We start from the raw sequence: 25,940 nt of genomic DNA on the forward strand, positions 1-25,940 counted from the left end.
TATAGAAATAAAACATGTTTGAAGATTACTAAAAGAGCCTACAGTCCAAGAACAACATTTTGGAAAACATTTTAAAACTGCTGGTATGGGGAAAGTGGGGAAAGCATAGTTTTTAATCCCAGATTTAAAAAATATTACCACTTTATTGGGAAGCAAAGATGTCACCTCGACCATTTTGGGTTATGAAGCGAAACACTTTTATTTCTACTTATCTTCAATACGCAGGTGGCGAGAGTTGTTTGAAGTGTGTCGATATCACAGTTGTTTATGCCGGCCACTTTCTCATTGCGGTGTGTCTTGTCCACTGTAGCCAAAGTTTCTTGATGCGCTGTCAACTTTTTAGCCATCTTCTTCATCTACATCTCTAAGCAGATGGTCAAATTGATAACATACCTGATGTTCCTGATCTCAGCCTCCAACAAGTGTCAATCAAAGGAGTGTCAATCACTCGTAAGCAAGCCAAAGTCACTTCAAATAAAAGCATAACAATACGATAAAAAGTAGAAGAGGCAGACAGAAACCATTTTGAAAGCAAACATCAAATGAAGCACGCTATTTGAGAACCTACAACAGCAATTTTCACATTTTTCTTTTCCGGCATGCACTTGTCTGGGTTCACCTAGTACTCGTAATCAGAATGCGGCGTCTTCTGCGATGTGGTCCGCGTGCTCTGGCTGCTGAGACTAATGTGTCTCCTCAGACAAGGGATTTTCTTAGCGAGCAGCCTCTTAAAGTGGCTCTGGAACTTTTTACCCACAAACGTGTAAAACACTGGGCTGATGCAACAGTAGAGGTAGGCCACATTGCGGGTCACAAACACCGCATAGTCCAGCTTGTCTGACTCGGCGCACTCCACGTCTGGACCGGAGCTCTGTATGGCTTTGAGGAGGATGACCACGTTGTAGGGGGTCCAACAGACAAAGAAGGTAAAGATGATGACGAATATGAGCTTGACGGCGCGACATTTCTCCTTCATGCGAGTGGACAGCACGCGGACGGTGATGCAGACGTAGCAGTAGATCACCATGAGCAGTGGCAGGAGGAAGAAGACCAGAAACTGTTGATAGTAAGTGACCAGACGCCAGAATACCATGGTGGCTTCAGAGTATCCCGACTCCTCACACACCAGCTGATTGAAGGTACTCGTCCAGACATTCTGGAAAACCAGCTCTTTCATACTGGCGAGGATGCTGACGCACCAAACCACCACGGAGGAAATGATAGCGTAGCTCCTCTTCCTGCTCTTCGCAGCTGCCACCGCGTGCACCACTGCCAAGTATCGGTCGAAGGTCATGAGCGTGAGGAAAAGGATGGAGCTGTAGAAACCGATGAAGTAGGCGCTGCTGACCAACTTACACAAAACGTTCCCAAAAATCCAATGAGACAGGTGATACGTTGCCCAAAACGGGAGACTGGTGGCAAAGAGGATGTTGGAGAGGACCAGATTGAGCAAGAAAATGTTTGTCACCGTGTTGAGCTTCTCGTACTTGTAAATGATGTACAGGACGAGGCCGTTACCAAGGTAACTCAGGAGGAAATTGACAAAGCAGAAAGGTGGGTTGAATTTTGAGCCAAAATCATTGACTGTCACCTTGGTGCAGAGTTTGACACTATCGCTGACCACATAGCTTGGGTCGTATGTCTCATTCCTTTGGAGAAGTTCCAAGAGGAGGGCATATTGGTCTTCCAACGAGTCCATGGTGGGCGATTGTCCTGAGGTACAGAGATATTTGCAGAGTCTGTTAGTTGATCATCCACTGTTGGAAGAAATTTACGACTGTGCACCTTTTCATCCCTGTGCCTGATAGAATTGAAGGGACGTGACTTGCTCGGCCAGCTCATGCATAAAAGGGTTCGACGCCAATTTCAAATTTGGAACTGAAACCAAGACTCCAAACTTCGACATGCATATTCTCCTTCGATTATGAATCATTCTCAATATTTCAGTGTTTGTCTTGATTTCGAAAACCACCCATCTTGTTATGAGCAGCGCGTCTTACGTCTATCCTATTACTCACCCAAAAGTGCGAACCGAAACTGCTGAGTGTCGCAGTAAAAGATGTACTAACTCTCCCATCTGCTGTGCAATACGATTGTTCCCCAAAGTGAGAATCAAATCGTAATCACGCGTATCACACAACTGACAACGATTTGTTTTGAATGTATTTCATGACCTCGTTGTAGATGTAGTGATCGAAACATCCTAATCAAAACGCCATGCGTCTGACTGCCAAATAGTTTTATTTTATACGTTTGCTGCGGTGGAAGACAATCAAGCCGAGTTGTTTTTGTGATTTATGCTCATATGGTATTTGGATCTCATTGTTATGATGGTCCGTCCTCCGCAGACATCATCAAACTGAACTACTTGAAGCTTCTGATGATCCGAAAAGAAGAAGAAAAAAAGGAAAACGCTCTTTCCTTATTCACCGTTTTTCTATTGCTTCTGGGGTTGTCTTCCGTTCAATTTGTCACATACTAACTGTTGCGTTCTCGATGGAACCGTTCTGCAAGTTTGGTCATTTTTCTGATATTTATTTATCATGAGGAAATATCCTCCAGTCAATAAGAAACATTCGATGTAAACGGTGCTGACTTGCCACTTGCCTGCAGCAGATGTTGCTCAATGTCGGTAGTATTGATTATCCAAAGAGATCAATTGAAAAGAGTATTACGTTTGAATTGGGCCACTCACATTTGATTCACGATTAGGATTCCACGTCATATAAAGACGGCAGTTGATTTTCCACCCAATTCCCAGTTCAAAAAGAACCTAGACTGATCAACCATTCAGGAAAATTCACACTTACTCCTTTACTTACCGATGCTGCTTTCCATGGAAGGTTTACAGGAGCGAGAGCACAGAGAAGCACTTGAGCGTCTGACTGTCGATGGAGACTTTGCAAATAGGGAGGCCGGCACTCACAGGGGACGTGCGCACAGACGCAACGTGCAAGCGCCTGGGCTGTGCATATGTGCAGTGCAACGTCACGTAACAATGTTGCCAAGTCAGGATTTATTTGGGGGGGGGGGTCGAAAAGGTTTTGCAATTTGAACTCAACAGAAAAAAAAATCATAATAAAGACAGTTGACTACCATATTGCTCGTACATGTACATCTGCAGATGAGAGTGCGACGATAAAATGTGTGCCAAAAACGTCAATGCTGGCCTGTAGCTAACTTGACTACTGTTATTTTTAGTCCGGTGTGGATATCCAAATAAATGAAATTTGAATGCAAGGACGGCGGTTCATGTAAACGGGGGAAAACGGCGACACACATGTCCTGTTCAGTCATAGACATTTCAGCAAGGTGCGACAGTTACAGGAAATCCATCTTCTCACCTGATAAACGATGCGTGTGCAACATCTCAGACAACATTTCACGCAGGCAGAGCAGAGAAGAGATGAAATGCTGTACTGTTGTTCCCTTTTCCGAACATAGGAATCAAACTTTTGACAGAGATGAAATAAAATTTCAACTGACAATTAGAAATCTATGTTGTCCATTTTATCTTGATGTGAAAATACTGACTGGTGGAAGGAAATGGAGTTGAAAAGATCAAGAAAAACAAAGCAATCATCCAGAGTTTGTTGTGAAATTCGGCCTCGCTGAGTTTCCTAAAATGCCCCGCGCACACTCGTCTCCAGCAATTCGACCTTGAAGCGGTCATGAACGGATGGCGTTAGTCCGTCTCCTCTGGCCTGCAGTCCGTTGCCACTGATGGAGGATTCATGACGTTGATGGTCTGCCCTTCTTTGAGCCTCAAAACGACCAGCTTCACACTCCATCTACAGGGAGTAACACAACCGTGTGGGTCGTTTAGCCTTTGGCTCAGGTGCCGTCTGCCAAGGGTTTGGGCTTTTATGCTGGCTATACGCCACGAAAATGGAAATACAATGACCGACATGATCATCTCGAGACATCCTTAATAATCTCACGGGTAGCAATACGGTGAGCAGAGGATTGATAAATGACATCGGTGACCGCTCGCCATTATTCAATTGCAAATACAGCAAAATATTCACAACTGTGCCGGAGTTGACCGCTCCACAGTTCCGTGTGTCCGGGGAGTCATTTCCCGACATCGGTCATCGTCACGGTAACCCCGCCCCCTGACGTCGTCGGTGCCAGAGTCTTCTGGAACCGACAAATAACCGGGGCCGGCTGAAGCACCCGTCTCAAGCACCGGAGCTAGAGCCAATTTGGGCGGTGGAAAAACAAAGAGTGCTAACCCGGTGCTAACCCGGCCGGGCACTGGCCCGGAACTGACACGAGCACAAGCGCGGTGGCAAAGTGCCGTGAATCAAGAGAATGTGCATACCTGTTGGTGATTGGGTCTCTGATGGAAGATGCATATAAATAGCCACTGGCCTTTGACCCAGTCACAGGGATCTTTACCTGCAAAACCATTGGCACTCCATTGAATATGTACAGTGCTCAACACAATGATTAAACCTCCAAATGATATGCTGTCAGAGTTTCCTGTCAAAGCCAGTATTTTCGATTGCGGCGTTTCCCAAATTGTAATCTGATTTTTTTTTAACTGCAAATTGCTCAATTTCGCATCATAATCATTACTCTATCATCATTTATCCGTCTTTTTTCTAATACGCTTCTCCTCACGAGGGATGCGGGCATGCTGGAGCAACCATTTGCGCTCACAATCACACCCAGGGACAATTTCGAGTGTTCTATAAACCTCCCAAAATACAAAAAGGCAACATTACGAGACATATCATTATTATTCGTAGAATTGCATTAACAGCGATGACTAAAATCTAGGCATGGCCTTGAGCAAATTAATATTAATGCTGCAAAGAATAAATACATAAATCAATGAAAAACAGTACATACCTGTGCTGTTTGCTGGTCGATTCGATTTTCTCTGTCAGTCAGATGAATGTTGTGAATTTTTAACGGTGGGGCGCCCAAATTCTCCATGGCGATCGGACACGATTCCAACTTCTGCAAAGCCAATTTGTGGTAGTCCGACTCTGCAAATTTCTCTTCAGTGGTACAAAACGGAGAAAAATTAGAACGTTTATCATTTGAAACAGTTACTGGGAGGCATTTTTACTGCCCCGAAATTTGAGGTGGCGCTTCCCATTTATTTTATTGATGTTGCGTGACTCTGAAAAATCCAGCATGTGCGAATTGTTATCAATGCGAAAGTCAATAATCAATATATCACAGGTGGGCAACTGAAATAATGGGAGCTCGAATGGAGGGCTCTTGTGCAAAAAAAAAGAAAATAATAATAATAATTAACATTCAAGGATTGCTAAAGAATGTTGAGGGGCACAAGGGTAGAAGTGTGGCTTTGGGGATTGTGACTCTGTTGACAGCAAGTCGCAAAAAGGCTGGCCCCTGAGATGAATACAAACGGGTGAATCCTGCTGCTTAATTAATATTCCACAAATGCAATATTAATCGGAATGCTGTATTTATGCTAGTATTAATGTACAGACTTTTTTTACTTGACGACCCCTTTAGATTGTTCGCAGGGCCACTCAGAGTGCGAGCGAGGTAGCTGCTCATCACTGATCAATATGCTCTGGTGCAGTGTGAAAGAAACAAGAAACAAGTTATTTCACGTTTTCCGTTGCAGTCTGCACTACTGTGTGTCTGCAGAAGTCCAGATCGAGATGACCTGTCGGAAACCACCTCACCCAGTAATACAATCCTATACTCACTCTGCATCAGGTAGTACATGGTGCCAATCCCTCCGCTTGTGAACAAGGTGGTGAATATGGTAAGCTGTTGCAGTTTGATGGTTGAAACCCTCATTTTCTGTGGCAAAAAAAAAGAAAATTAGAAAGAAAGGATGTGCACACGACTTTTTCTATGGTGGTGCAGTGATGCGTTTGTGAAATGTTGCTCCGAGTACCTTTGTCAACATACGCGTTTCTCAAATAAAAAGGGGTCCTCTTTCCATTAATCTTCTGTTCCGGTGGTACCAAGAAATTTGGGAAAATAGCCAGAAGGAAACGAAAGGAAAATTTGCCGCCTGTGGGGAAGGGAACCATATACTGTACTGTACAATCTAACTGCCCTTCGAAAGAGGTCGCCAGTCACTCATTCACACCTTCACGCAGAAGTGCCTTGTCTTAACTCAGGCGAATGAACGACTCAACTATTTGACAAAGGTTAAAGTTAATTTAAAGTCACAATCATTTCTTGACAGACATGTCCACATTTTGAATTGTTGATTCACAGCGCCGCCAAACGTTATTAGACACGTTTACCTTGCCATTCATCAGGCAAAAGCGACGAACGGTAGGACAAGCTTGCTGTCGCAACTTCCGTAAACGTAATTCATTGGGTGCGCTTCATTCGCCCTTTTTTTCTTTTCTGTGACTCTCCATTGAGAAGGGCGGGTACTTTCTTGTCAAGAGAGGTCTCAAAATATGCAACGGATCGTTTTCGCCCTGTTAATTGTCGAGGTTGATGCATGGAAGGGTTTGGGAAGGGGTGGGCGGTATATTGTAAAGTAGCAGTAAAACCAACTAGGAATACCAATTTCTCTTTCTTCCATCGCGAGGAGAATCCACTAAGTCTGGGGGAGAAAAAATAGTTACTTCCTTCGAGCCGGATTTGAACCAGCGACCTAAGGATGCCAACAGTAACCTCTACAGTCCTCCGCTCTACCAACTGAGCTATCGAAGGGCATCTTTAGTTTTGCCATGTAAATATTTAAATTAATTTTGATCATAGGAGGGGAATGGGCGAATTTAAGTAATCTTATCTATACCTGACAGCCGAAAGTGAGTGTGGGTGTGGCTGTGGGTGTGACTGAATTGATCTCCAAAAACAAACACGGGCTTTTCGAACGTGGGTGAAAAAAAATCACACGGGGTACATACTTCCATCGTGAAAGGGTAAGTACAATTTCTTATTAACTTGCCACCTACCTTGAGGGATATAACGGATCTGTCAGGTTTCTAATGGTAATTCGTTTAAATCCGTTTCCAAGACTCCCTTTCGTAAGTGAGGGCCAATTTCAGCCTTCACATACAGCAAAATTGCTTCCGTTGACCAGACGTGTTGTCAGAGCTGTGCGCCGTGTCTCCAGAAGTCCAACAATGTACGAGTCCATCTGTGAGCGTTGCTAAGCAACTGCAGGGAACGCCGCGCGGTACATTTTGCTCATAAGCACGGTCGCGACGTCAATTAGCTTCCAAGGTACGTCGTAGCGAAGGCCTTTTCACTACAGTACTGTGTGGGAAAATCTGGCCGTTGTCAGGAAGTTTACGTTATAAATGTGTTATTTACGAGCAAAATCGGCAAATGGAAGATGAATTGCATGAAATCGGGACTTTGAAATGTGAACGTGGTAGGGGTGTAAACGTGGTCAACGGAGTACGTTGAAATGAGGCTCGACTGTATGAATAAATGCTCAACCGGCTTCCCATAGCACGCTGCAGTTAAGGGGTGTGGCCTCTCCGGCCCGCAAAAAAAAAAAAAAAAAAAAAAAAACAGCCAAGGACCACACAGAAGAGCGAGCTAGCTTAGTGCTGTTTCATAACACTCCGCCGCGCGTAACGACTTTCACGCTAAGGACGTAGTGTCGACAAGCAGGTGAGGAACACAGAATGAAAACTTGGCGATGTTTCGGATGTACTGAGTGGGTGGACAACACACGCACGCACACACTTAACACGTTCGATATTCCATCAATGATGAAAAAAACCAACGTCCTCATCAACATCGTGCAAATATTTTATTCCCAGATCTCAATTTGAATTTGTCGAACACCAGCACTACTATCAGGATCAATGATACCAATTAAATTCACTAACAATGTTCTCTTCATTACGTTAGTGGGATAAGGTGTCCTTTGGTTGCAATCGCCAATTCACTGCAGGCTTGGGCCAGCATGATGTGGTTCACTCAGCAAAACAAGAGCCATGCATGAGACGATTTGCACGTTCATTGATCAAAAGTGGAACCTCGACACCGATGTCTCTCGGTCTGTCTTTTTCTCTCAATTTTTTTTCTTCACAGGGATGATGTTTGGAGCTGTGGTGGTGGGCATCGGCACGGCAGGCAGGGTGAGGATCAGAGACATATTGGCTCCGCTGCCAGGCAGTTCTGCTGAAAAACTCGCCGTCAAAGGTTTCGTCTCCAGGTCAGTGTCTTTTACACATTCCACCAACTTCCGAACCGCTTTTAAAACGAGCCCATCAACTCAATATGACATATGGCATGGTGACGCATTTTGTCATGAGTCAATGACATTGTCATCGTTATTGTTCTGTTCATCTTTTTATCAACAGGAGAAGTCTGGACAGTCAGCAAGGAGTGAGTCCGATTTCAGTTGAAGAGGCTCTGAGCAGAGAAGACCTTGATGTGGCGTTCATCTGCACCGAGAATACATCACATGAGCACGATGTCAGGTACCACTTTTAAATGTTTCTGATTATGATCTAGGCTTTATATGACATTTGTCTATTCGATATGAGATACTTGACTTATCCATCCATCCATCCACCCTGTACTGAAGCGAATTAGACCCAATGATGGTCGTTTTGCAGATAACTGAAAGGATGTTGGATGTTAGAAAGGGGTGGTTGCATCATTGTGGGAGTGGTCAGAGCCAACTACAGTCATGGCCAATCAAAGCAACTCCTCTCATTCATTTTACATGCAAACATGCAGCATGCTAGTCAAGCCTTACGATGTAGACATGTGGCACGCACATCTGCACTCCGAGTACTTGGAGAACCCCATTGTGTGCATGCCTCCGTGCCCAAAACTGTGCCGCCGAGCGGGATGATTTATTTAATGATGATGATGATTACTTAACCGCAAAGTAATCTGATTGAATGAGGGCTCTTCAAACAAATGAGCACAACTGATTTGAAGAATTTGTTCAAGGTCACCTTTGAGTTTTGTGCACTCCACTAGTTCCTGATCTTTTCCTGTGTCGCCAGAACTTTTTTGCAGGCAGGGAAACATGTCTGCGTGGAGTATCCCATGACGCTTAGCTACAAAACTGCTGTGGAGCTCTGGAATTTGGCACAGGACAAAGGTGATATTCATGTGTGACTGAGTGTACAGGGAAAACAAACTAATCTTGAAACTTACCTCACCATTGATTTATCAACTGAGAGGTGTTTATCGAGACCCCCCCCCCTACACCCCCCCCCCCCCAAATTGCTCAGTGTGTCAAATTCCCGAGGCATAGTCAACACTAAATGATTGTGACATTTAATCTTGCGGCATTTATTTGTTTAACCTTTAATGATCTAAATAAGGCAAATGAGAGCCAATTCTTATTTGCATGGTTGACCTGGCTGCAGAAAGCAGCATCAAAGCAAAAATTTAACGTGAAACAGTGAAAAGTGGAATTTATTTTGTTCTTAGCAAATGTGTTGTTAGTCAACGCTGTGCTTAAAATCTGATCTACTTGTGTGTGTGTGTGTCTCTGTTTTAGGGGTGATCCTTCATGAGGAGCACATTGAACTTTTTTCAGAAGATTACAAATGGCTGAAGAGGGAGGTGGAAGGGAAAACTTTGCAGGAGGGAACGCTCCATTTTACAGGTTACAGTTACATCGGTACCACCGCTCCTCTTTTTATGTGCCTTGTAATCAGGCTTCATATTGCAACACCAGATGAAATTATCGACCAGCCTGATTATCGGTGCAGATATTCGGCCTCTGCCTTTTTGGAAAATCTAACTGCCCATAAGAGATTCATTTAAAACGGTGTCACCTATTTATTTCAATTCATAAGAGATGCTTCTGGGAAGTCTCTGCATCTTTTATTTTTGTTCGAGTTGAATGTTGAGCGTTTCAGTTATTTTGTAATTTGGGAAAACTTAATTGACTGTAGAAAACTGAAGGGAGCCATTTACTTGGGACCCTGGGAGCTTCGTAGAATTTAAAAACAAATATATTTTTGTCGATTTAAATAAATAAATCGAAATTGTGCAAATCTGAAGACAAGCCATCTCAACAAAGTCAAGAGTTGGTGATTTTCTTTTTTTTTTTTACCCCAATATTTTCCCTTTTACTGAAAATACCAAATATGGGTGATCGGCCTCCTTCACTATTAAAAATCTGGATTTCCCCCCCCCCCCCAATAAATAAATAAAATAACATATTGGTCTCTGTCATTACCATCCCCGTCTTTTTTTTTCTAGGTGGAGTTCTGAACCCAGGATTTGGGTTCCTTGCATTTTGTGGCATCGCCCGTCTCACCTGGTTGGTTGAGTTGTTTGGTGAGCTCTCCGTGACCGCAGCAACCGTGGAACAAGACGTGGGCAACAACTACAGCAAGATGACTGCAAAAATGCGAACTGCTGACAAAAAGTGAGAGAGATCTTATTCTTCCAGAAGAACGTTGACCCTGTAAAATTGAGAATGGTGATGGGAATCGGTTTCCATGGAAAGTTACAGTATCTCACCACCATGATGAGATACCATCGGGGCCAACAGTGTTTCAATATAAATAGCACCAAGAATACATTAGTACAAGGGTGTCCAAACTGCCGCCTTGGGGCCATTTGCGGCCCGCCAGCCAGTCTTCAGCGACCAATTAGGGGAAAAAAAATTGACATGGGCCACAAGGTTAGTTGAAAAAGGATTAAGGTAGGCAGAGTGAGAAGGGAGGGTACCATTAGTACAAATACATTTGTTTATATATTCCATTTTTCTGTCGGCGGCCCTCCAACGAAAAAGTTTGGCGAGCTGCATGAGGAGATGCATAAGGAGAAACGGGAGGGAAAAAATGTGAACTTTGAATTCACCTTTACCTTTTTAGACCTTTGACTTGGATTGAGGAGCGAGGACCAGGACTCCCAAGAGGCAAGAGCGTCAACTTTCAATTTGAGTCCGGGCCGCCGCTAACTGAAATTCCTCCCTCGCCCAGAGGGGCAGTGGGTCTTTTCATGCAAGACCTGATCAAATTCTCCTCCAAGCTAATGGGCCAAATGAGCCCAGAAGATCTCCACAAAGAGAAAAGGAGGATCCTCCACTGCTTAGAACTGGCAGAGAAAATACAACAACTTTGCCAGAAATAAACGTGTTTCCCCACGTTGTCCATCGTGACGTTGACTTTGTCTATCGTGCAATTGATTTATTTATTGTTGGTTTTTCCAAAAGCCGTGCTCCCAAAGGTTAAGTTGGGGGTGATGATAATTTTGTCCAGTCGATTTTGGGAGTTCTGAGTGGAATCATCAGATGTGGCTTTTTATGCCGTTCCATTTCAAACAATAGGAAATAAAAAGGGAATATCAAAGCATTGATTTTTGCGACAATTTTCTGGGAGAAGTGGTGCATTATTTGGCTTTTTTTTTTTTTTTTTTTTAAATATGTTTATTGTCTCATAATACAAAGTAGAAAAACAATTAAAAGAATGCATTTCAAAATGGAGGGTTTTATAAAACAAACATTTCAATGCGGTGTGCTCTGTTTAGTAGCACAGGACAGACTTCCTGATTAAAAAGTACCCAAAAAAATCAAAGTGACGACCGTACTTTTTCTGTCCGTACTCGATGGATTGAGACCCAATCTCCAACTCCAACAGAAATGAGAATCATTTAGGTGTCAGACTTAATCAAACTGCCAAAATAAGCGGTTATGGTCTTCAGCTTGTTGTTGAGGAAATTCTGCTCTACCTCCACCTTTCCTCCTGGACCAGCCAGAGAGGCGATCTGTGGGCAAATTGACAGACACACACCGTTATAGGCGCCGTCAAGCGTCAACAGGTTTTCCCCAGAATTTGTCGGTCATCATGATGCAAAGGCCATTAAATGCTCCAAGGAATATAGTTGACATTTGCAAGGTCCATATTTAGCGCACTTCTGAGTAGAATACAGCGCAATTGCCAATTTACACCTACAACAAGGAGCACTGCTACATGAATACAGCGATCCCTCGCCACTTAGCGCCATTGCGGGAAGACGCCTCGTTTCAGGTTGAGGCGCGCGAGCGCTTTTCCGACATGTCGAACAAAGAGCTGACGTGACTCTGAGGCTACTCAAACAAGGCGCGTGATTGGTTCCCGGCGCGGCATCGACCAATGAGAGCATGAGTGGACTGGCCTTTAGCGGGGGCTTTCCGAACCGCCAAAAACGAGGGATTGCTGTATCTCTCTAGCAGAGTCAAACTAAATTTTACCTTCACGTTATCATTGTACAGATTGTTTCATATGGCACGACGTATCAAATCAGACGATATTTTACTGCTGCACCTGATGCTTTGGGTGTAAAAGACTTCGATTTGATGGCCATAGCATCTGCATATTGCAGATGACTTTTTTAAAAAGACAAAAAAAAAAAAAAAAAAAAAAACAGTACAAACTATATATATATATATATATAAGATTCTGACCTGATTCATGTCTGCGTTGCGAGGTAAGAAGTACACGATGTTGTCGGAGATTTGTTTGGCCAGATGGAAAATCTGAAACGTGACTCGAGTTAAGGGCAGAAACCAATACAGTACAAACATATCATGAATTCACCCAAACTGCTTCATACTACTCAGTCGGGGTGTGTATCTCTCCAATAAATGACAATCCGATTCGTACCTCGAGCCACGGGTGTGATTCGTTTCATGTTTGGATTCAGTTTGATTCAGTGGGATTCTAATTTGCTTTTTTCTCTCACTCCCTCTTCAGAATTAGTTACACATTTTAGATCGCTTGACAGCACTAAAATATAGACACACGCACACACGCACACGCACACAGGTCCACCTCAATGATAAAGGAGTGTACGTGAAACCCAAACATAAAAGGATATCCATCTGGGTCCATCATGGTCTTAATGTCAAAGACCTCAGCAGTTAGGTAATCTGGTCCTCCCCAGGGGGGCGACAAGAAGACAACGTCGCCGCAGAGACGAGGCGCCAGCTGAAGGAAGTCCCCTTGCAGGAACTCGATTTGATTGGCGACGCCATAAACGGTAGCGTTGTGGCGCGCCAGGTCCAGACGTATCGGGTCGATGTCAACGGCGATGACTGAGAGTAAAACACAGGACGAGAGCACATGTGCATCGATCTTGGATCACAACTCCTCCCCCTCAGAATAACCAAAAAGCGACTTATTTTCCAGACCAGTGAGAAAAGGCACGAGGCTACTTCCTGTTCAGTAGCTTATTGACAAATGCCAACATGTACGCGCTTGCCTGGGGCCTTGTCATTTTTGCACCACCCTGTGGCGACAGCAAGAAAACCACGCGCAGTGTGAAAAGGGCTTATGGCACATCGCAACATCATTCAGGAAAACTAAATGGCAAACCCTGCAAAGTACGCAAAAGCTCAGTCGGTTTCACACGTGTCGCTCCATGTTCGGCGGTCCTAAAGATTATGAATGACCTAAAGCAACGCAAGAGCTTCTAAAGGTAAAAAAACACCGGAAAAAAATCTAAAAAGGGATAAAAAAAGCAAAGTCCTTCATTGATCAACTTATTATTGAGACGCTTTTGTCTTATTAATAACGATAGGGATGATACAACTAAAGGCAGAGTCCCAATAAGCAGAATCCAAATGCTGCTTCAGTCAAGGGTCCGCAAAGAAAAACAAACAAATGCTGCCTTAAATTAACGCTGCCCATTATTCCGAACTTCTTGATAAGAGTTGGCCGAGTTACTTTTGAGTCTCCCAAAAAATGATCCCCTGGATTGAGAGCTGAAACGTGGCCGTTTGCAAACCATGACGGTCTAAGGCAGGGGTGGGCAAACTTTTTGGCTCGGGGTCCGCATTGACTTTTAAAATTTGACAGAAGGGCCAGGTCAGCACGAGCCATGGTACATTAAAAAAAAAATAACTGCATTTGTTGACAGTCCATATCAAACATCAACAGAACAAAAGCATGAACGTACTGTATTAATATACTTTTTTAAAATGACGACAGTGTTGTTGATGACCTATTTTAGCCTGTGCATTTCTGCAGATGGGTTGGATCAGACCAGTAGAAGTAGAGCGATACAGAGGTCCTAGGTGGTCGAAAAGATCCCGCCCCCCCCCCTCCCTGTGTTCTGCAACTTCAAGTCAATGCGCCACCTGGCGGTGAAATGCCTGTCATTACAAGTCCAATTAAAATGAATGCAATCATTCACATCGAACCTTAATTGTAGACCGACCTTCGGCGGGCCGGATTAAAAAGACCAACGGGCCGGATTCGGCCCGCTGGCCGTAGTTTGCCCACCTCTGGTCTAAGGCAAAACTACATTCGGCCACTGTATTATATGTTATCGACATACAGTATATAGAGAGCGATTTTTTTTTAACCTCTTTTCCCAGTGAGTGCAAATTGGATGGCGTTTCCTCCGACTCCGCAGAAGGCATCAATGATCAGCTGAGTGTTGGAAAAGCCCGCCTCCACTCTGACGGCGATGTGCTCAGCAATCTTCTCCGGCGTCACAGAGAACCAGCCCTCTGTAACACGCAACAATGTTACAGACAAGCGCCCACCCCAACCTCAACGCAACTTTATTTATTGAGCCTCTCAAAATAATCGCAGTGGCATACCGAGTGCTGAACGTAAAATCAAAAGAGTCAAAACAAAACAAAACCAAAAAAAGCCCTCAAACAGTTCACGCTCAAAGAATGCCGAGTGGAAAGCCGAAGAATAAAAAAGGTGCGTTAAGACGAGTTTGAAAGACCTCTGTCCAGTTTGATTCCTTCGTCAAAGCGAGAGAAGAGTCTGTAGCGCTGAGCCCAGTATTTGGCCAGGTCCGGTTCTGCCGCCATGTCTGCCGGGATCTGCTGCTTCCTCCATCGCTTACTCTTCTTCTTTGGCTTTTTGGAGTCTTTCACATTCCAAAACACACATTCAGAAATGAGTTTGCATCCTTCAGAATAAACAAAAGGTACAATCAGGATGTTTCCTTTGATGTCCAAAGTGTTTTGTGTGAGATGATTCAAGGTTGCTGACCGCTGCAGTAATTCCTCCTTCTTCTTACGGGGACATGTTGGACATATTTCTACACTACATTTTGTGTTTAGGGTGTATAAAGCAAAGCCCAGAAGGATGCGGTTGGAGAACTTTGGTGTGGAATAACCGGACACACAAAGCAATGAGCTGAACTTCTGAAGACCATTTTAGAGCCGATATCATCAACAGGCCCCGGTCACATCCAACATCAATGAAGTCAGACTTGTCAAATGCTCCTAATAACAACAACGAGAGCTTTGCATGCGGGTCTAAAGTCGAAATAGTAGATCCGGTTGTGTGCTCACCGCCGTTGTCTGCAGGTCTGTCGGGCAAAAGAAAGTCGGGGACTTCCAAGCATTCCAGCTGCCTTTTGGGCTCCTCCCTCCGACGGCCCCGAGCGATGTCATCCTCGGTGTCCGGCGAAGCAGGACTCTCCTCTTCCATCCATCTACTGCTCCTGCCATCATTTGTCTGCGTTGAAGCTGGAATTTCCTCAGACCGCGCGCTGCTTTGTTCAGGGCCTTTTTGCTCGCTTAGAGTCTGATGTGCCTCACTCTGAATCTTCTCCAGAAAGTTTTGAACCTGTGGAAAGCAAGCCTTATTTTTAGGTGTCATTTTATTCAAAAATCGCCCCTCCCGGACATCTGCGACTTCTCTGTATTTCAAATGATCATTCGATTGGATGACATCTTAAAAGAAATTTAAAACGTAAATGAAGTTGCGGTGGCCGCGATTGATTCAATAGGCAGGAAGGATCACGTCAAGGCAAAATATGCATGCGCAACCGAATTCCCATTCGTCGGCAATGATCTTGGGCATAACTCATTTGCGACTTGAGTGCATCCCATCAAAAGTTTGGCTGTGTTCACATTTTAGTCCAGCCAAACAAAAAAAACAAGCACGCACGGACGGTGTGCGCACTTGGTTCGGTTTGTTTCGGCTTCATGCCGACATCATCATTGAGAAAAATTGTTGCACAGAGAGAAAAAAAAAAAAAGGAAGATGTGCTCGTACCGTGTAACGTGACAGATTATGTGACGGTATGCAGCAGAAATGTTGCCTGTTGGATTGACTCGCTTGATATTTTGCCACTTTTATCAGTTGAGCGGCACCAACAACAGTCGCTCACGCCGAGGAAAGCGGCTGAGAGACGAGGCGCTTCTCAAACCTTTATCGATTTCTACCATGGAATAGGTTTGTTTTCGGCTCCTTTTTGGGGTTCTTTCACCTCTGACCGGTGTAGCATTCACATTTCAGCTCAAGAGCCGCGGGTTTTGTGGCACCTCTTTCGATCGGCCGTCCGCTCGTTTGCTTTCACGTGACGGGAGTCACGTGATTTGGGGGGGGGGGGGCGCAAACATAAAAGCTGACAATTTCACAGAGACGTGTTCAAATAAGCGGCATGACAGATCTCGCTACCTTTTGGAGGGCGGTGCTGCACTGCGGCTCTGCTCCATCTTCATCCGTCTCGGTGAATCTGATGTGTTTGTTTACGCTGCCGCCGCTTCTCTTGGGGCACCAACGCCTCGGACGCTTTTCACCCAATCTTTCTTTAAAGTTAAAGACACTGTCGAACCTGCGAAAACAGGTGGATGGAAATTATGATGAGTCACGGAGGATTTGATGGACGAAAACAAACTTGGCAAAAGAAAGAAAATTTTTAAAAATGTGCGATGTAGGGGGACGCACATTGATTCTGGGTTGTGTTTGAGTCCAAGTCTGCTCCAGGCTTCATCACATGTGAGATTTGGGTTCTCCTCCACATCTAATTCATGACTGCAGACAAAATGAAAAGAAGTCCATCGGCGAAGGTCTTTTTTGACGAGATACGACGCACACAGGATGTAAGATGGCAAAGTAAATGTTCAAAGTCACCTGCGTTTGACTTTACTCGGTCCTCCACTCAAGAAGGGCTTTTCATCGTCACCGTCATCATCTTCCCCATTTGATACGTGATTTGTAGAAGCCACGTGCATATTAAGGCTGCCAGCAGCCTGCGGGGAATCTAAATAAATAAACAAAATAAAAAGAGACTTGCTGATATACAGTGAATCGATGTAACACTTGCCTTTGACTCGCGTGCAACATTAATTTCAACAAAACAAACAAAATCACATGAAAAGGAGACTCGGTCAATATTTCAATCTGGCATACACTTTACGCAGAGCGGCAAATACGTCATTGTTCATACGTTTTTTTTTTCTCCCATCTCCTACCATCTAAAATACAAACAACTGAAATCCAGCAACAATTGACTGATTCCTGATCACCGATCGAGGGGATATTGTAAAATGGTCATCCCTAATTCATCAGGAAGATGTTTATTCCCTTTTGGTTCGTGTCTAAGTGTAAAATCCTGAACAGGGTGTAGCTCCCGCACGCGTGTGCAAAATGTTATTTGCATGCTCTCCCTGCGGTCATGTGTGACCGGTTGTCATTGACCTTGTCCCAGTTCAAGGTTGAAAACTGCCAAACCAAAACAGCCTCCTTTCCACTGGACACAATGTATTTCTTTTTTATTTTTACAATATTTGGCACATTAAGAAATGTCCACCTGATTCAGTTGAAAAAAATATTCACACTCTTCTTCCGTTTTAATTCTTCAAGTCACGGGTGAGCTATTTTTAGAACAGAACAGCATTCCACTCATGTTATTCTTGTGGGCTAATTAGAACCCACTTAAGATTGTTATTTTTTTCTTTTTTTTTAGGACAACGCTCATTCATTGAAACGGCAAAAAAAAAAGGGCATCCGTGTGATTTTAAACACTTTCGGTTGAGAGCTATAACAATTTTTGGGGGCCACATGACATGATTATGAAAGGATGTCCTACGACTGAGATTTCCATCTGCTCGGCTATTACCTGCGTGTTGCGTTCTATCCTGCTGTGAGGAGACGTCTGCTTTCTTGCCGCGGTTTCCCCCATCGGAAGGCTCAGAAAGACAGTCCGTATCGGAACGCCGTCTGGTTGTTCCAGAGTCAGCAGAGATGTTCCCGCTTGCCTCCAAAGTGCAGTTCTTTTCAATGAGATCATTTAAAACCTCAACGTCAGCAGTGTTTTGATCCAGCCGTTCCCCTGAGCGCTTCCCTTTGCCTCCATTCATCCCCTCGTCCGCAGTTTCTTCCAAGGTGGCGTCCCCCTCACGAGATAAGTCAACGGTCCAGCCCTGCGCTGCCCAGTACGAGTATTGCTCCCAATAGTGATAATACGTGTCTGCGGCGTGTCGATCCCAGGCGGCCATTTTGTTGGGGTCGTCCCACGGGGCTGTCACACTTGGGGAATCCTCTGAAGACGGCAACTCATCGGCATGTTTCTCCACCCAGCTGTTCCACAGAAGCGCTTCACCTTGTTGAGCTTTGGCAGACACAGATGAAGGACATGACAGATATCCAGGACTGAGAGAGTTTCGTTAGGCTGATAATCAATAGCTGTAGGCATACGACGGGACTTCGTGCAACCTCGCGAGAAAACAGTCGAAGGGTTTCGGAACAACGCTCCTCAATGCACAATCGCGAGGAAATTAGGAATTTCGTCATCGAAGGGCCATAATAACAACAAGAGGCTCCGAGAACTGATTTTTATTTACGATGACTAAAATCCTAATAGAAGGATTTCGCCATACAGTTGTGCATTTCGTGTGTCCAGTTGTGCTTCAGGCTGGCTAAATGGCTGCCTGATATCATTTGATCCAAAATGTTTGGACGTGCTTCTCGTTCAATAAAGAATTCAAAGGCATTTCTCAAAAGGTATTTTAGCGTCAGCCCTACCCCAGTATGTCTCCCAGCCGGCATCATTGGCAGATGGAGTTTCGACTGCTTCACCCAGCGTCTTTGTCTTCAGTTCTTCTTCCGGGTAAACATAAACTTGGTAAACATATAAATCACCGTGAATCATAACACTGCCCTTTGTGGCATGATTGTTTTCTTGCCTGGGAGGAGTTTATGGTAAGCTCCTTCAATTGGCCTTTGAAACGTGCCCTGTCTGGAATGCTTTTGTTAGACTTGAGTTTGTATTATTAATGATGGCGCAACCACCATGCTCAATTGCTAGCGCGAGAACCCGTGGGACAAGAAAATAAGCCAACTATCATTACGGACCATGAAGGCCGTGAACAAAGACTGTTCCTTGGGCCTATATTATTGTCTTTGAGAAGCATGCTTGTCCTATTAACCTTCTTTGGGTAACGCATCTACAGTCATATGCTGTACTAAAGAATAAAACTGCACTAAAGAGAGCATTCCAAAACCCACACATGTTGGGTTATAAGCTTGCCCGGTTAAAAAAAAAAAAACATATATGAAAAGAAAAAGGTTATGCCTATTCGCATTACCTTTGTCAGTAAATTGTGAATCCTCCTGGTCCTCCTCAGGAAATTCTGTCTGATAAGTAACTGGTTGTTTGGTAGCTCTCTTCCCCTGCCAAGTGATCAAAAGTATCATTCAGATCTGTCATAACTACTCATGCCTCTGATCATACTGACATGGTCTGAGAAGAAACAGAGGGGCACAGTATTCACACTTCTATTGTCAATCAGGAAAAAGTACCTCTTTACGATGGCCTGAAGAGCTGGCAAAAGCTAGAGGCAGGCCCATGCTAGACATTAGCTGAGCCTCTTCATCCAAAAACGCAACTTCCTCATCACTCTCCTCTTCATTTTCCGCTTCTACGGACAAGGGAATGACGTGACGCGATTGAAATCTAGCGAGTCAATGAGTCATTCTTGCGTTTTCATCCGGGCGATTTGAAAGACACGGGCACTTAGGGAACACCCAGTGAAAGGTCGAGACCAAGACACCGTTGTACTCAGAACTTAAAACAAAAACAATATTGAAATACCTAAAATAACTAACCGTGGATTGCAGCATCTGCCTGGTCAGGTGAGAGAAGTCGATTATCTGACCGATACAGCTCTCGATCACTAAGAGGGAGCAGACAAAAGGACAGTGAACTCCGCAGCGAACAAATTTGTAAACAGCAACTAGCGCGCTTGTTTCCGAATTATTTCAATCGGACATGGGCAAAGCTCACTCACTGCACAAACGCTCTGGAGCAGCAACAGTGGATTATTCCTTCGGATGTATGTCTTCTGCTGATGAATATATCAGCCACAACCGTAACAGTGCTCTTTTCCAGCATCATGACAGAAATCGCGCGTCCATTTGGCTTTGTCAATCCGATATCTAATGATACTTAACTACGATACGAGCATGCTCAGATTCGTTCCGCTTCTTGAGTGTCCCGGAAGCTTCCGGCAACAAACCTTCAGAATAAAAGCGATCTCTACGTTTGTGATCTGTGGCCGTGATGCTACTCACACCGTTTGGATGTCTACCAACATATTTGCAAATGCCGTTGTTCACATTCAACCAAAAACCCCATTCCGTATTTTATTATATGGATAATACATTAACCTTTGTTAATGTTCGAGTTTCGCTTTTATTCAGCGGAACTAGTTGGTCTGAAAATCGTGACGTCAACGGACCAATTTCTGTGTTACACACAAAGCGTCCTGGACCCGTAATTACCAATAGACCTATTTTTTAATATAAATGTCGTTGCACAGAATAGCATTTTAATCAATGTCTCTAAGAAACAGAGTATCCAACCACGGTAATCTTTTATTCATTCATGCTGCGCCTTGGTTGCGCGAACTTCATTTCAGAACGTTATCAGTGCGTAAACAGGACGGCATCACTGGACCGCCGTTGTTGATGTTGTTATTCCCCGGTAATATCGAAGAAGTAAATCTTTTTCGTTTCTCTTCTCTCAGAATCTCTCAACATTCTACCAAGCTAACACCCTTGTAAACATTCAAAACACGTGTGTCATGTGAGCCAATTCTGTGGGGAAATGTAACCTCGCGGCAATGACCTCAACCTTCTCTTTTTATTGTGAAAAGTGTCTTCCTCTCCTGAGCGCTCCACCTAAACCTCGAATTTAATATGCTTCTTTTACCTAGTTGGCTTGGTTCTCGTAGCAAATGCCATCCAAGCTACATCAATTGAATGATCCAGAGAGCTGCATCTCCAGTGACTGACAGACAGTTAAGGGAGGATGTCAAATGCAGGGAACCAATCATGTCTGATGGTCGCTGAGGACACCGTCGCCTTCCTAGTAAGACTTTCCCAAGCTCTTCCGTGGCACACTCCATTATTACATTACCCCTTGGACTGTTTGCAACAAACAGAAGTCCACAGAGGCAGTCTCTCGATACATTTCGTGATGGTCATTGTGTTTCTTTCACAAAGAGAGAGCTGCCAACACTTTTGTCTGTGTTTACAACGTAGACGTCTCTGTAGATATGTAAGAAACTGAAGAGCTGTTAAGCTGTGTTTTATTTTGGATTTGCACGCCAACACCGTCCTTGCTGTCTCCACAAACCTTTTCACAGGTTTGTGGCTTTCATGCCTTGGAGGAATGGCTTGGCCTCGGTCCGCTGGAGGACTACCTGAGTGTTTTGGAATACCTATTGTGGGTCTTCACCCCTCTGGCTATCGTCTTTATCCTGCCCTTCCTCATCGTCATCCTCCTGTATCTCTCGATACTTTTTCTTCACGTCTATAAGGTGCGCAAAAACAATGTGACGTCTGACTGGATTTGACGTTTTTCACTCAGTTTCGCGTTTGCCTTTTTTTCTGACGGCTTCAACACCAAACTCGGATCTGAATCCTTTGCCGCTCTGTCTCAATGAAATACTGTCCCGTTGTTTAAATAAAGCGATGGAAATTGAAAAATGTCCCCATCCAAGTAATGAATGCTTGATGAGCAAAATTAAGATGAATCGTTTTAGAAATCGGTAGCATCCCGATGTGGCTCCTCGCATCTATTTTAAAGACAAAAAATGTATCATGCAGTCTTTTTCTCGTGTCAATGGATGCAATTGTTATTTTCACTTGGTTTTTGATTTGTCTTGTGCCAAAAATGAGGGATTTAAAAAAAAAAATCTTTCTTTTTGAACAAGTTCGGTATGAACGTCAGTCGCACGGGCTAATCATGTGACTGAGAGGTTGCAATGCTGCCTTTGTTTTGCAGGTTTGTCCCATCCCAGCTGTCAAAGCTGTCAAATGGCGGTGTTGTCGCTAACCCAGTTTGCAACTTGTATCTTCTAACAGAGGAAGAATCAGTTGAGAGAGGCATACTGCAACAACCTTTGGGATGGAGCCAGAAAGACCCTGGCAACTCTGTGGGACGGACACGGCGCCATATGGCACGGTAGGATGACACGGGGTGGAAATTATCGACGGGAAGGTCGCGGACGCGCTGGAGTCGATCCCGGCAGGTCTTCAGCACCGCGCGCGTTCCGCTCCGGTTTCTGAACACGCAAAAGCATTTAAAATTAGAGTTCCATCGGGCACCGAGGGCTTTCAAAACAAAAAAACATTTCACCACACTGACTCGAACGAGGTCACGAATTGAGGAATGTTGCGGTCGTGCCGCGTGAAGGTACACGCTTCTCCCCGTTTCCGTCGTCTTGACCAAGTCGGGTCCTTTCCTTGGCACCAGGCTACGAGATCCACGGCATGGACAAGATCCCCGACAAGGGGCCGGCGCTCATCGTGTACTATCACGGAGCCATTCCCATTGATTACTACTACTTCTTGGCCAATGTCATTCTCCAGAAAGGACGGACCTGCCACTCGGTCGCTGACCACTTCCTTTTCAAAATACCAGGTACGCGCCATCTCTGACAGACGCAACATTGACACGAGTGTTGGCGACTCTTCCGTGATGGTTTCCTGTATTTGGTAGCGTTCATTCGTGCTTTGATTTGCCCTCGTCACTTTCTTGGATCCAATCGAGTGGCGTTGTATTTGTGGCGCTTTGAATTCTTTGGGTGTTTTTGGTCCCTCTAGGGTTCAAATTGTTGTTGGAGGTGTTCAGTGTGATGCACGGTCCCCAGGAGGAGTGTGTGCAGGCACTGAAGAATGGCCACCTGTTGGCCATCTCTCCGGGAGGTGTGAGGGAGGCTTTGTTCAGCGATGAGACTTACCCTCTTCTTTGGGGCAAACGCAAAGGCTTCGCCCAAGTCGCCATCGACTCGCAAGTGGTGCGGCATTTTCCCGCCAATTCTCACATCGTTTACATCCGTCACATATGACGCATTCATTTACTTGCAATCACGTGACGACATTTTTTTTTTTGCGTCTTCTACACCTTTTCACAAATTGGTGACGAGCCCAAGAGAAAAATGCCAACGACAATAGTAAAAAGCCACATAGTATTCTTGGGATGTAGACGCTCGGGACCGGCCTCCGGTTTGATCGGATAGAAGATGATCATCTTTCCGTTTCTTCCGCCCACAGTGTGTCGTACTTTCCGTTTCAGGCCATCATTCCAATGTTTACCCAAAATGTCAGAGAAGGCTTCAGATCGCTGGGAACGCTGAGTGAGTGCCCATTCAACCGTCGCGCTCGAATTATCGCGCCATCAATTCTTGGATTCACCGGCAGCCATTTCACTCCGACGATTTGGAAAAAGAAGCTATTTTGATTGCAAATTTGAAGATTCAATTCATCTGTTTAACAAAAAAAAATCATTTATGAATGAGTTAACTGTGGTCAATATTATTGCTTAAATGGGCTTCTGTTGTTGTTTTTCCACCCATGTTCTGATCCTGTGTGTCTTTTGTGGCCAGGATTTTTCCGTTGGCTGTATGAGACCTTTCGTCTTCCCATAGCTCCCATCTACGGCGGATTCCCAGTGAAGTTCCGGACATTCCTTGGCGAGCCGATCCCCTACGACCCCAACGTTACTGCTTTGGAGCTAGCAGAAAAAGTACGCCCGCGACACATTTTGTTTTCAACATTTGGCAAAGCGCAGTCTGAGATTGGCACACAAATGTCACGATTGTCTAGCGCGACTGCACCCAGACATTTTTCCAATCGAAAATTCTCGCGCTGCGATTTTTTTTTCAGATGACACCGATCGTAAATACGTGCCACGGATGATGATGAGTCCTGTTGAGACGACAGTGTACATGTTTTTGGGTCCTTTTCTCTGCAGGTAAAACAGGCTGTGCAGTCCCTCATAGACAAACACCAGCAGATCCCAGGGAACGTTCTGAGAGCCCTTCTGGACAGATTCCGCTCCAAATACAAAAGGGAATAGCCTCCGCATCCGTGAGCTATCCATTCGGCAGCGGGAACGTGCATTCGACTCCAGGAGGATGACGTCGAAGCGGAAAGTGCTTTGGCGACGCAAGTCCCGGAACTTTTCTCACGCGCCGCCGAAGACTTGAGACATTTGCTGCGGGCGCAGTTTCGGTGCTAAACACGACTGGTCACTGCGTGCAGTGGCTCGCTTTATACATACTCCCAAAACGAGACTTCTTGAAGGGTCTTGGACGTCTTTTTTAAAAAAAATTGTCTAATTTGCTAATTTTTTTGCCTAATTTGCTCCTGCCAGCGTCCTGTGTGGCAGCAGTCTCCCATTGGTGTATGAATGTGTGTGTGTGATTTTCAGGATTTCTAAAGCACTTTGGGCACCATATGGGCTAAGTAAAGCGCTATATAAGTGGGGTCCGGTTTGTCATAATTGGAAATTTGTTGTTTCACCGATTGTTTGATAACAGTGTCCTGGCTGCTTTAAATGTACATCTGGAGTCTATTTAACGGATTTTAATGAGACAATCTGAATAGGGCACTTTTAAAATGGAATAAAATTATTTTTTCAGGAGGTTTTGTTTTTCGTTACATTGCTCCATTTAATGGAACTGATTTTTTTTTTCTTGCTTCATCCGAGATAATTTTTACATGTCGCTCGGCAGAGATCAAGTCTGGGTTTAAACCGTGGTCATTATTACGTGAGAATGCGTGATATTCCATCAACGTGTAAGTTGAGGGGTTTATTGTTTTTCAGTGGATGGCTCTTCTTCAGAATCAGAATCATCTTTATTGGCCAAGTATGTAGAACACACAAGGAATTTGTCTCCGGTATAACACGCTGCATTAGTATCATCGTAAACAACAAATCATTGAACCATTTTGGAGTAACCAGTAGCAGTATTTGTAGTACAAGAAGAGTGACTACGTCAGTGACTGTTTAAGGAGTTAATGGCTAGAGGGAAGAAGCTGTTTAAGTGTCTACTGGATTTGGTGCGCATGGATCTGTAGCGTCTGCCTGAGGGGAGTAGCTGGAAAATGTGGTGGGCAGGGTGCGGGGGATCCAGGAGGTTTTCCGTGCCCTTGTCTTGATTCTTGCAGTGTGCAAGTCCTCAAGAGTGGGTAGGGCGGTGCCAACGATTTTTTCCGCCGTCCTAACTGTCCGTTGAAGTCGGATTTTGTCCTTTTTTGTGGCGGCCCCAAACCAAACCGTGATGGAAGAACACAGGATTGATTCGATGACTGCCGTGTAGAACTGTCGTAGCACCTCCTTCTTTACGAATGACAAAAGGAGTGATGGAATCCTTCAATGCAGTTTATTAAAAGGAGAAAGAAAAAAACGTCTGCACCTGCGAACGGATGAACGAGAACACAACCCCCTTTCAGTACCGAAACACTTCCTCCTTCTCTTTAGCCAATCAGACGCAAGCAACATAAGAATGTTTCAACAATTATTTTAAACAGGATATAATTTAGATAACTATAACATAAAATAATATATTGCTCAAATATAAAATGAAAATAATTTTAACATAATCTTACAAACGTATACAAATTGTATCGCTACATAATGAACGGATTACTGTTGGACGGCAATGCTCAAACTGGAATGGGTCGGCAAACAGGCAAGCATCTGCCTCAAATTTACAATCCAATGTAAATATTTTGACCCACTCCCATTTAAAAAGGATGTTAATCGGGGCGGCGGTGACCAAACTTTTTTTGACCGAAGTCCTACTTTTCAAGCAACTAACCTCCCGCGATCGACCCGTGACCTCACGTACACTCACACACACGTGGGCCATGATGAGCAACAGCCCTAAGGCCCCCGAACATGAACGAAACCGAAAATATTAAGTTGATACAAGCGTTTGTGAGATGGGGAAAAGGAAATCGCTGCCTACCTTAGTGGGAGACCTGAGGCGGAGGCACCGGACGCACTTTCGCAGC

The 25,940-nt window shown here is 44.5% G+C and overlaps 5 protein-coding genes and 1 non-coding gene across 15 annotated transcripts; 2 read left to right on the forward strand and 4 right to left on the reverse strand.

Moving 5' to 3' along the window:
* Positions 1-123: 123 nt before the first annotated feature.
* Positions 124-2,952, reverse strand: LOC147194861 (C-C chemokine receptor type 3-like). Its single transcript, XM_086130122.1, has 2 exons — positions 2,823-2,952; positions 124-1,713 (listed from the first exon to the last, which is right to left on the reverse strand). Exons 1-2 carry the CDS (start codon positions 2,836-2,838, stop codon positions 620-622), a joined length of 1,110 nt encoding a protein of 369 aa, XP_085986248.1. The 5' UTR covers positions 2,839-2,952; the 3' UTR covers positions 124-619.
* A 49-nt stretch (positions 2,953-3,001) lies between these two features.
* coa1 (cytochrome C oxidase assembly factor 1) lies at positions 3,002-7,078 on the reverse strand. 4 transcript variants are annotated; one of them, XM_086128673.1, is made up of 6 exons: positions 6,249-6,307; positions 5,891-6,010; positions 5,697-5,793; positions 4,858-5,009; positions 4,325-4,401; positions 3,002-3,791 (listed from the first exon to the last, which is right to left on the reverse strand). In XM_086128673.1, exons 2-6 carry the CDS (start codon positions 5,900-5,902, stop codon positions 3,686-3,688), a joined length of 444 nt encoding a protein of 147 aa, XP_085984799.1. In that variant the 5' UTR covers positions 5,903-6,010; positions 6,249-6,307; the 3' UTR covers positions 3,002-3,685. The 4 variants fall into 4 exon arrangements, with proteins under 4 accessions (XP_085984799.1, XP_085984801.1, XP_085984798.1 ...); XM_086128675.1 differs by lacking the exons at positions 5,891-6,010; positions 6,249-6,307 and adding an exon at positions 6,915-7,078; XM_086128672.1 differs by having other exon boundaries at positions 5,891-6,305.
* blvra (biliverdin reductase A) lies at positions 6,469-11,046 on the forward strand. Of its 2 annotated transcripts, none has more exons than XM_086128671.1 (7): positions 6,469-6,881; positions 8,008-8,131; positions 8,280-8,399; positions 8,937-9,034; positions 9,440-9,547; positions 10,150-10,318; positions 10,770-11,046. In XM_086128671.1, exons 2-7 carry the CDS (start codon positions 8,010-8,012, stop codon positions 11,026-11,028), a joined length of 876 nt encoding a protein of 291 aa, XP_085984797.1. In that variant the 5' UTR covers positions 6,469-6,881; positions 8,008-8,009; the 3' UTR covers positions 11,029-11,046. The 2 variants fall into 2 exon arrangements, with proteins under 2 accessions (XP_085984797.1, XP_085984796.1); XM_086128670.1 differs by lacking the exon at positions 6,469-6,881 and adding an exon at positions 7,451-7,581.
* trnay-gua (transfer RNA tyrosine (anticodon GUA)) lies at positions 6,583-6,669 on the reverse strand. The gene is given in 2 exon segments: positions 6,583-6,618; positions 6,633-6,669. It is a non-coding gene; the product is annotated as a tRNA-Tyr (tRNA).
* Positions 11,047-11,152: 106 nt separating the features above from the next.
* tgs1 (trimethylguanosine synthase 1) lies at positions 11,153-20,119 on the reverse strand. Of its 3 annotated transcripts, none has more exons than XM_086128663.1 (15): positions 19,922-20,119; positions 19,740-19,807; positions 19,434-19,552; positions 19,220-19,304; positions 18,657-18,731; positions 17,752-18,243; positions 16,764-16,893; positions 16,578-16,664; positions 16,308-16,464; positions 15,194-15,470; positions 14,617-14,763; positions 14,243-14,389; positions 12,754-12,970; positions 12,341-12,419; positions 11,153-11,661 (listed from the first exon to the last, which is right to left on the reverse strand). In XM_086128663.1, the coding sequence occupies exons 1-15, from the start codon at positions 20,026-20,028 to the stop codon at positions 11,548-11,550; spliced, it is 2,301 nt and encodes a 766-aa protein (XP_085984789.1). In that variant the 5' UTR covers positions 20,029-20,119; the 3' UTR covers positions 11,153-11,547. The 3 variants fall into 3 exon arrangements, with proteins under 3 accessions (XP_085984789.1, XP_085984788.1, XP_085984787.1); XM_086128662.1 differs by having other exon boundaries at positions 18,657-18,734; XM_086128661.1 differs by having other exon boundaries at positions 18,657-18,752.
* Positions 19,659-24,564, forward strand: tmem68 (transmembrane protein 68). 4 transcript variants are annotated; one of them, XM_086128669.1, is made up of 9 exons: positions 19,659-19,766; positions 20,849-21,003; positions 21,281-21,454; positions 22,002-22,101; positions 22,393-22,560; positions 22,743-22,936; positions 23,215-23,275; positions 23,525-23,664; positions 23,893-24,564. In XM_086128669.1, the coding sequence occupies exons 2-9, from the start codon at positions 20,944-20,946 to the stop codon at positions 23,995-23,997; spliced, it is 1,002 nt and encodes a 333-aa protein (XP_085984795.1). In that variant the 5' UTR covers positions 19,659-19,766; positions 20,849-20,943; the 3' UTR covers positions 23,998-24,564. The 4 variants fall into 4 exon arrangements, with proteins under 4 accessions (XP_085984795.1, XP_085984791.1, XP_085984794.1 ...); XM_086128665.1 differs by lacking the exon at positions 19,659-19,766 and adding an exon at positions 20,378-20,630; XM_086128668.1 differs by lacking the exon at positions 19,659-19,766 and adding an exon at positions 20,378-20,616.
* The last annotated feature ends 1,376 nt before the right edge of the window (positions 24,565-25,940 follow it).

This window comes from Hippocampus guttulatus, chromosome 14 (genome assembly GCF_054856545.1).
Source record: "Hippocampus guttulatus isolate MCC_2025c chromosome 14, RoL_Hgut_1.0, whole genome shotgun sequence".
NCBI classification, from domain to species: Eukaryota; Metazoa; Chordata; class Actinopteri; order Syngnathiformes; family Syngnathidae; genus Hippocampus; species Hippocampus guttulatus.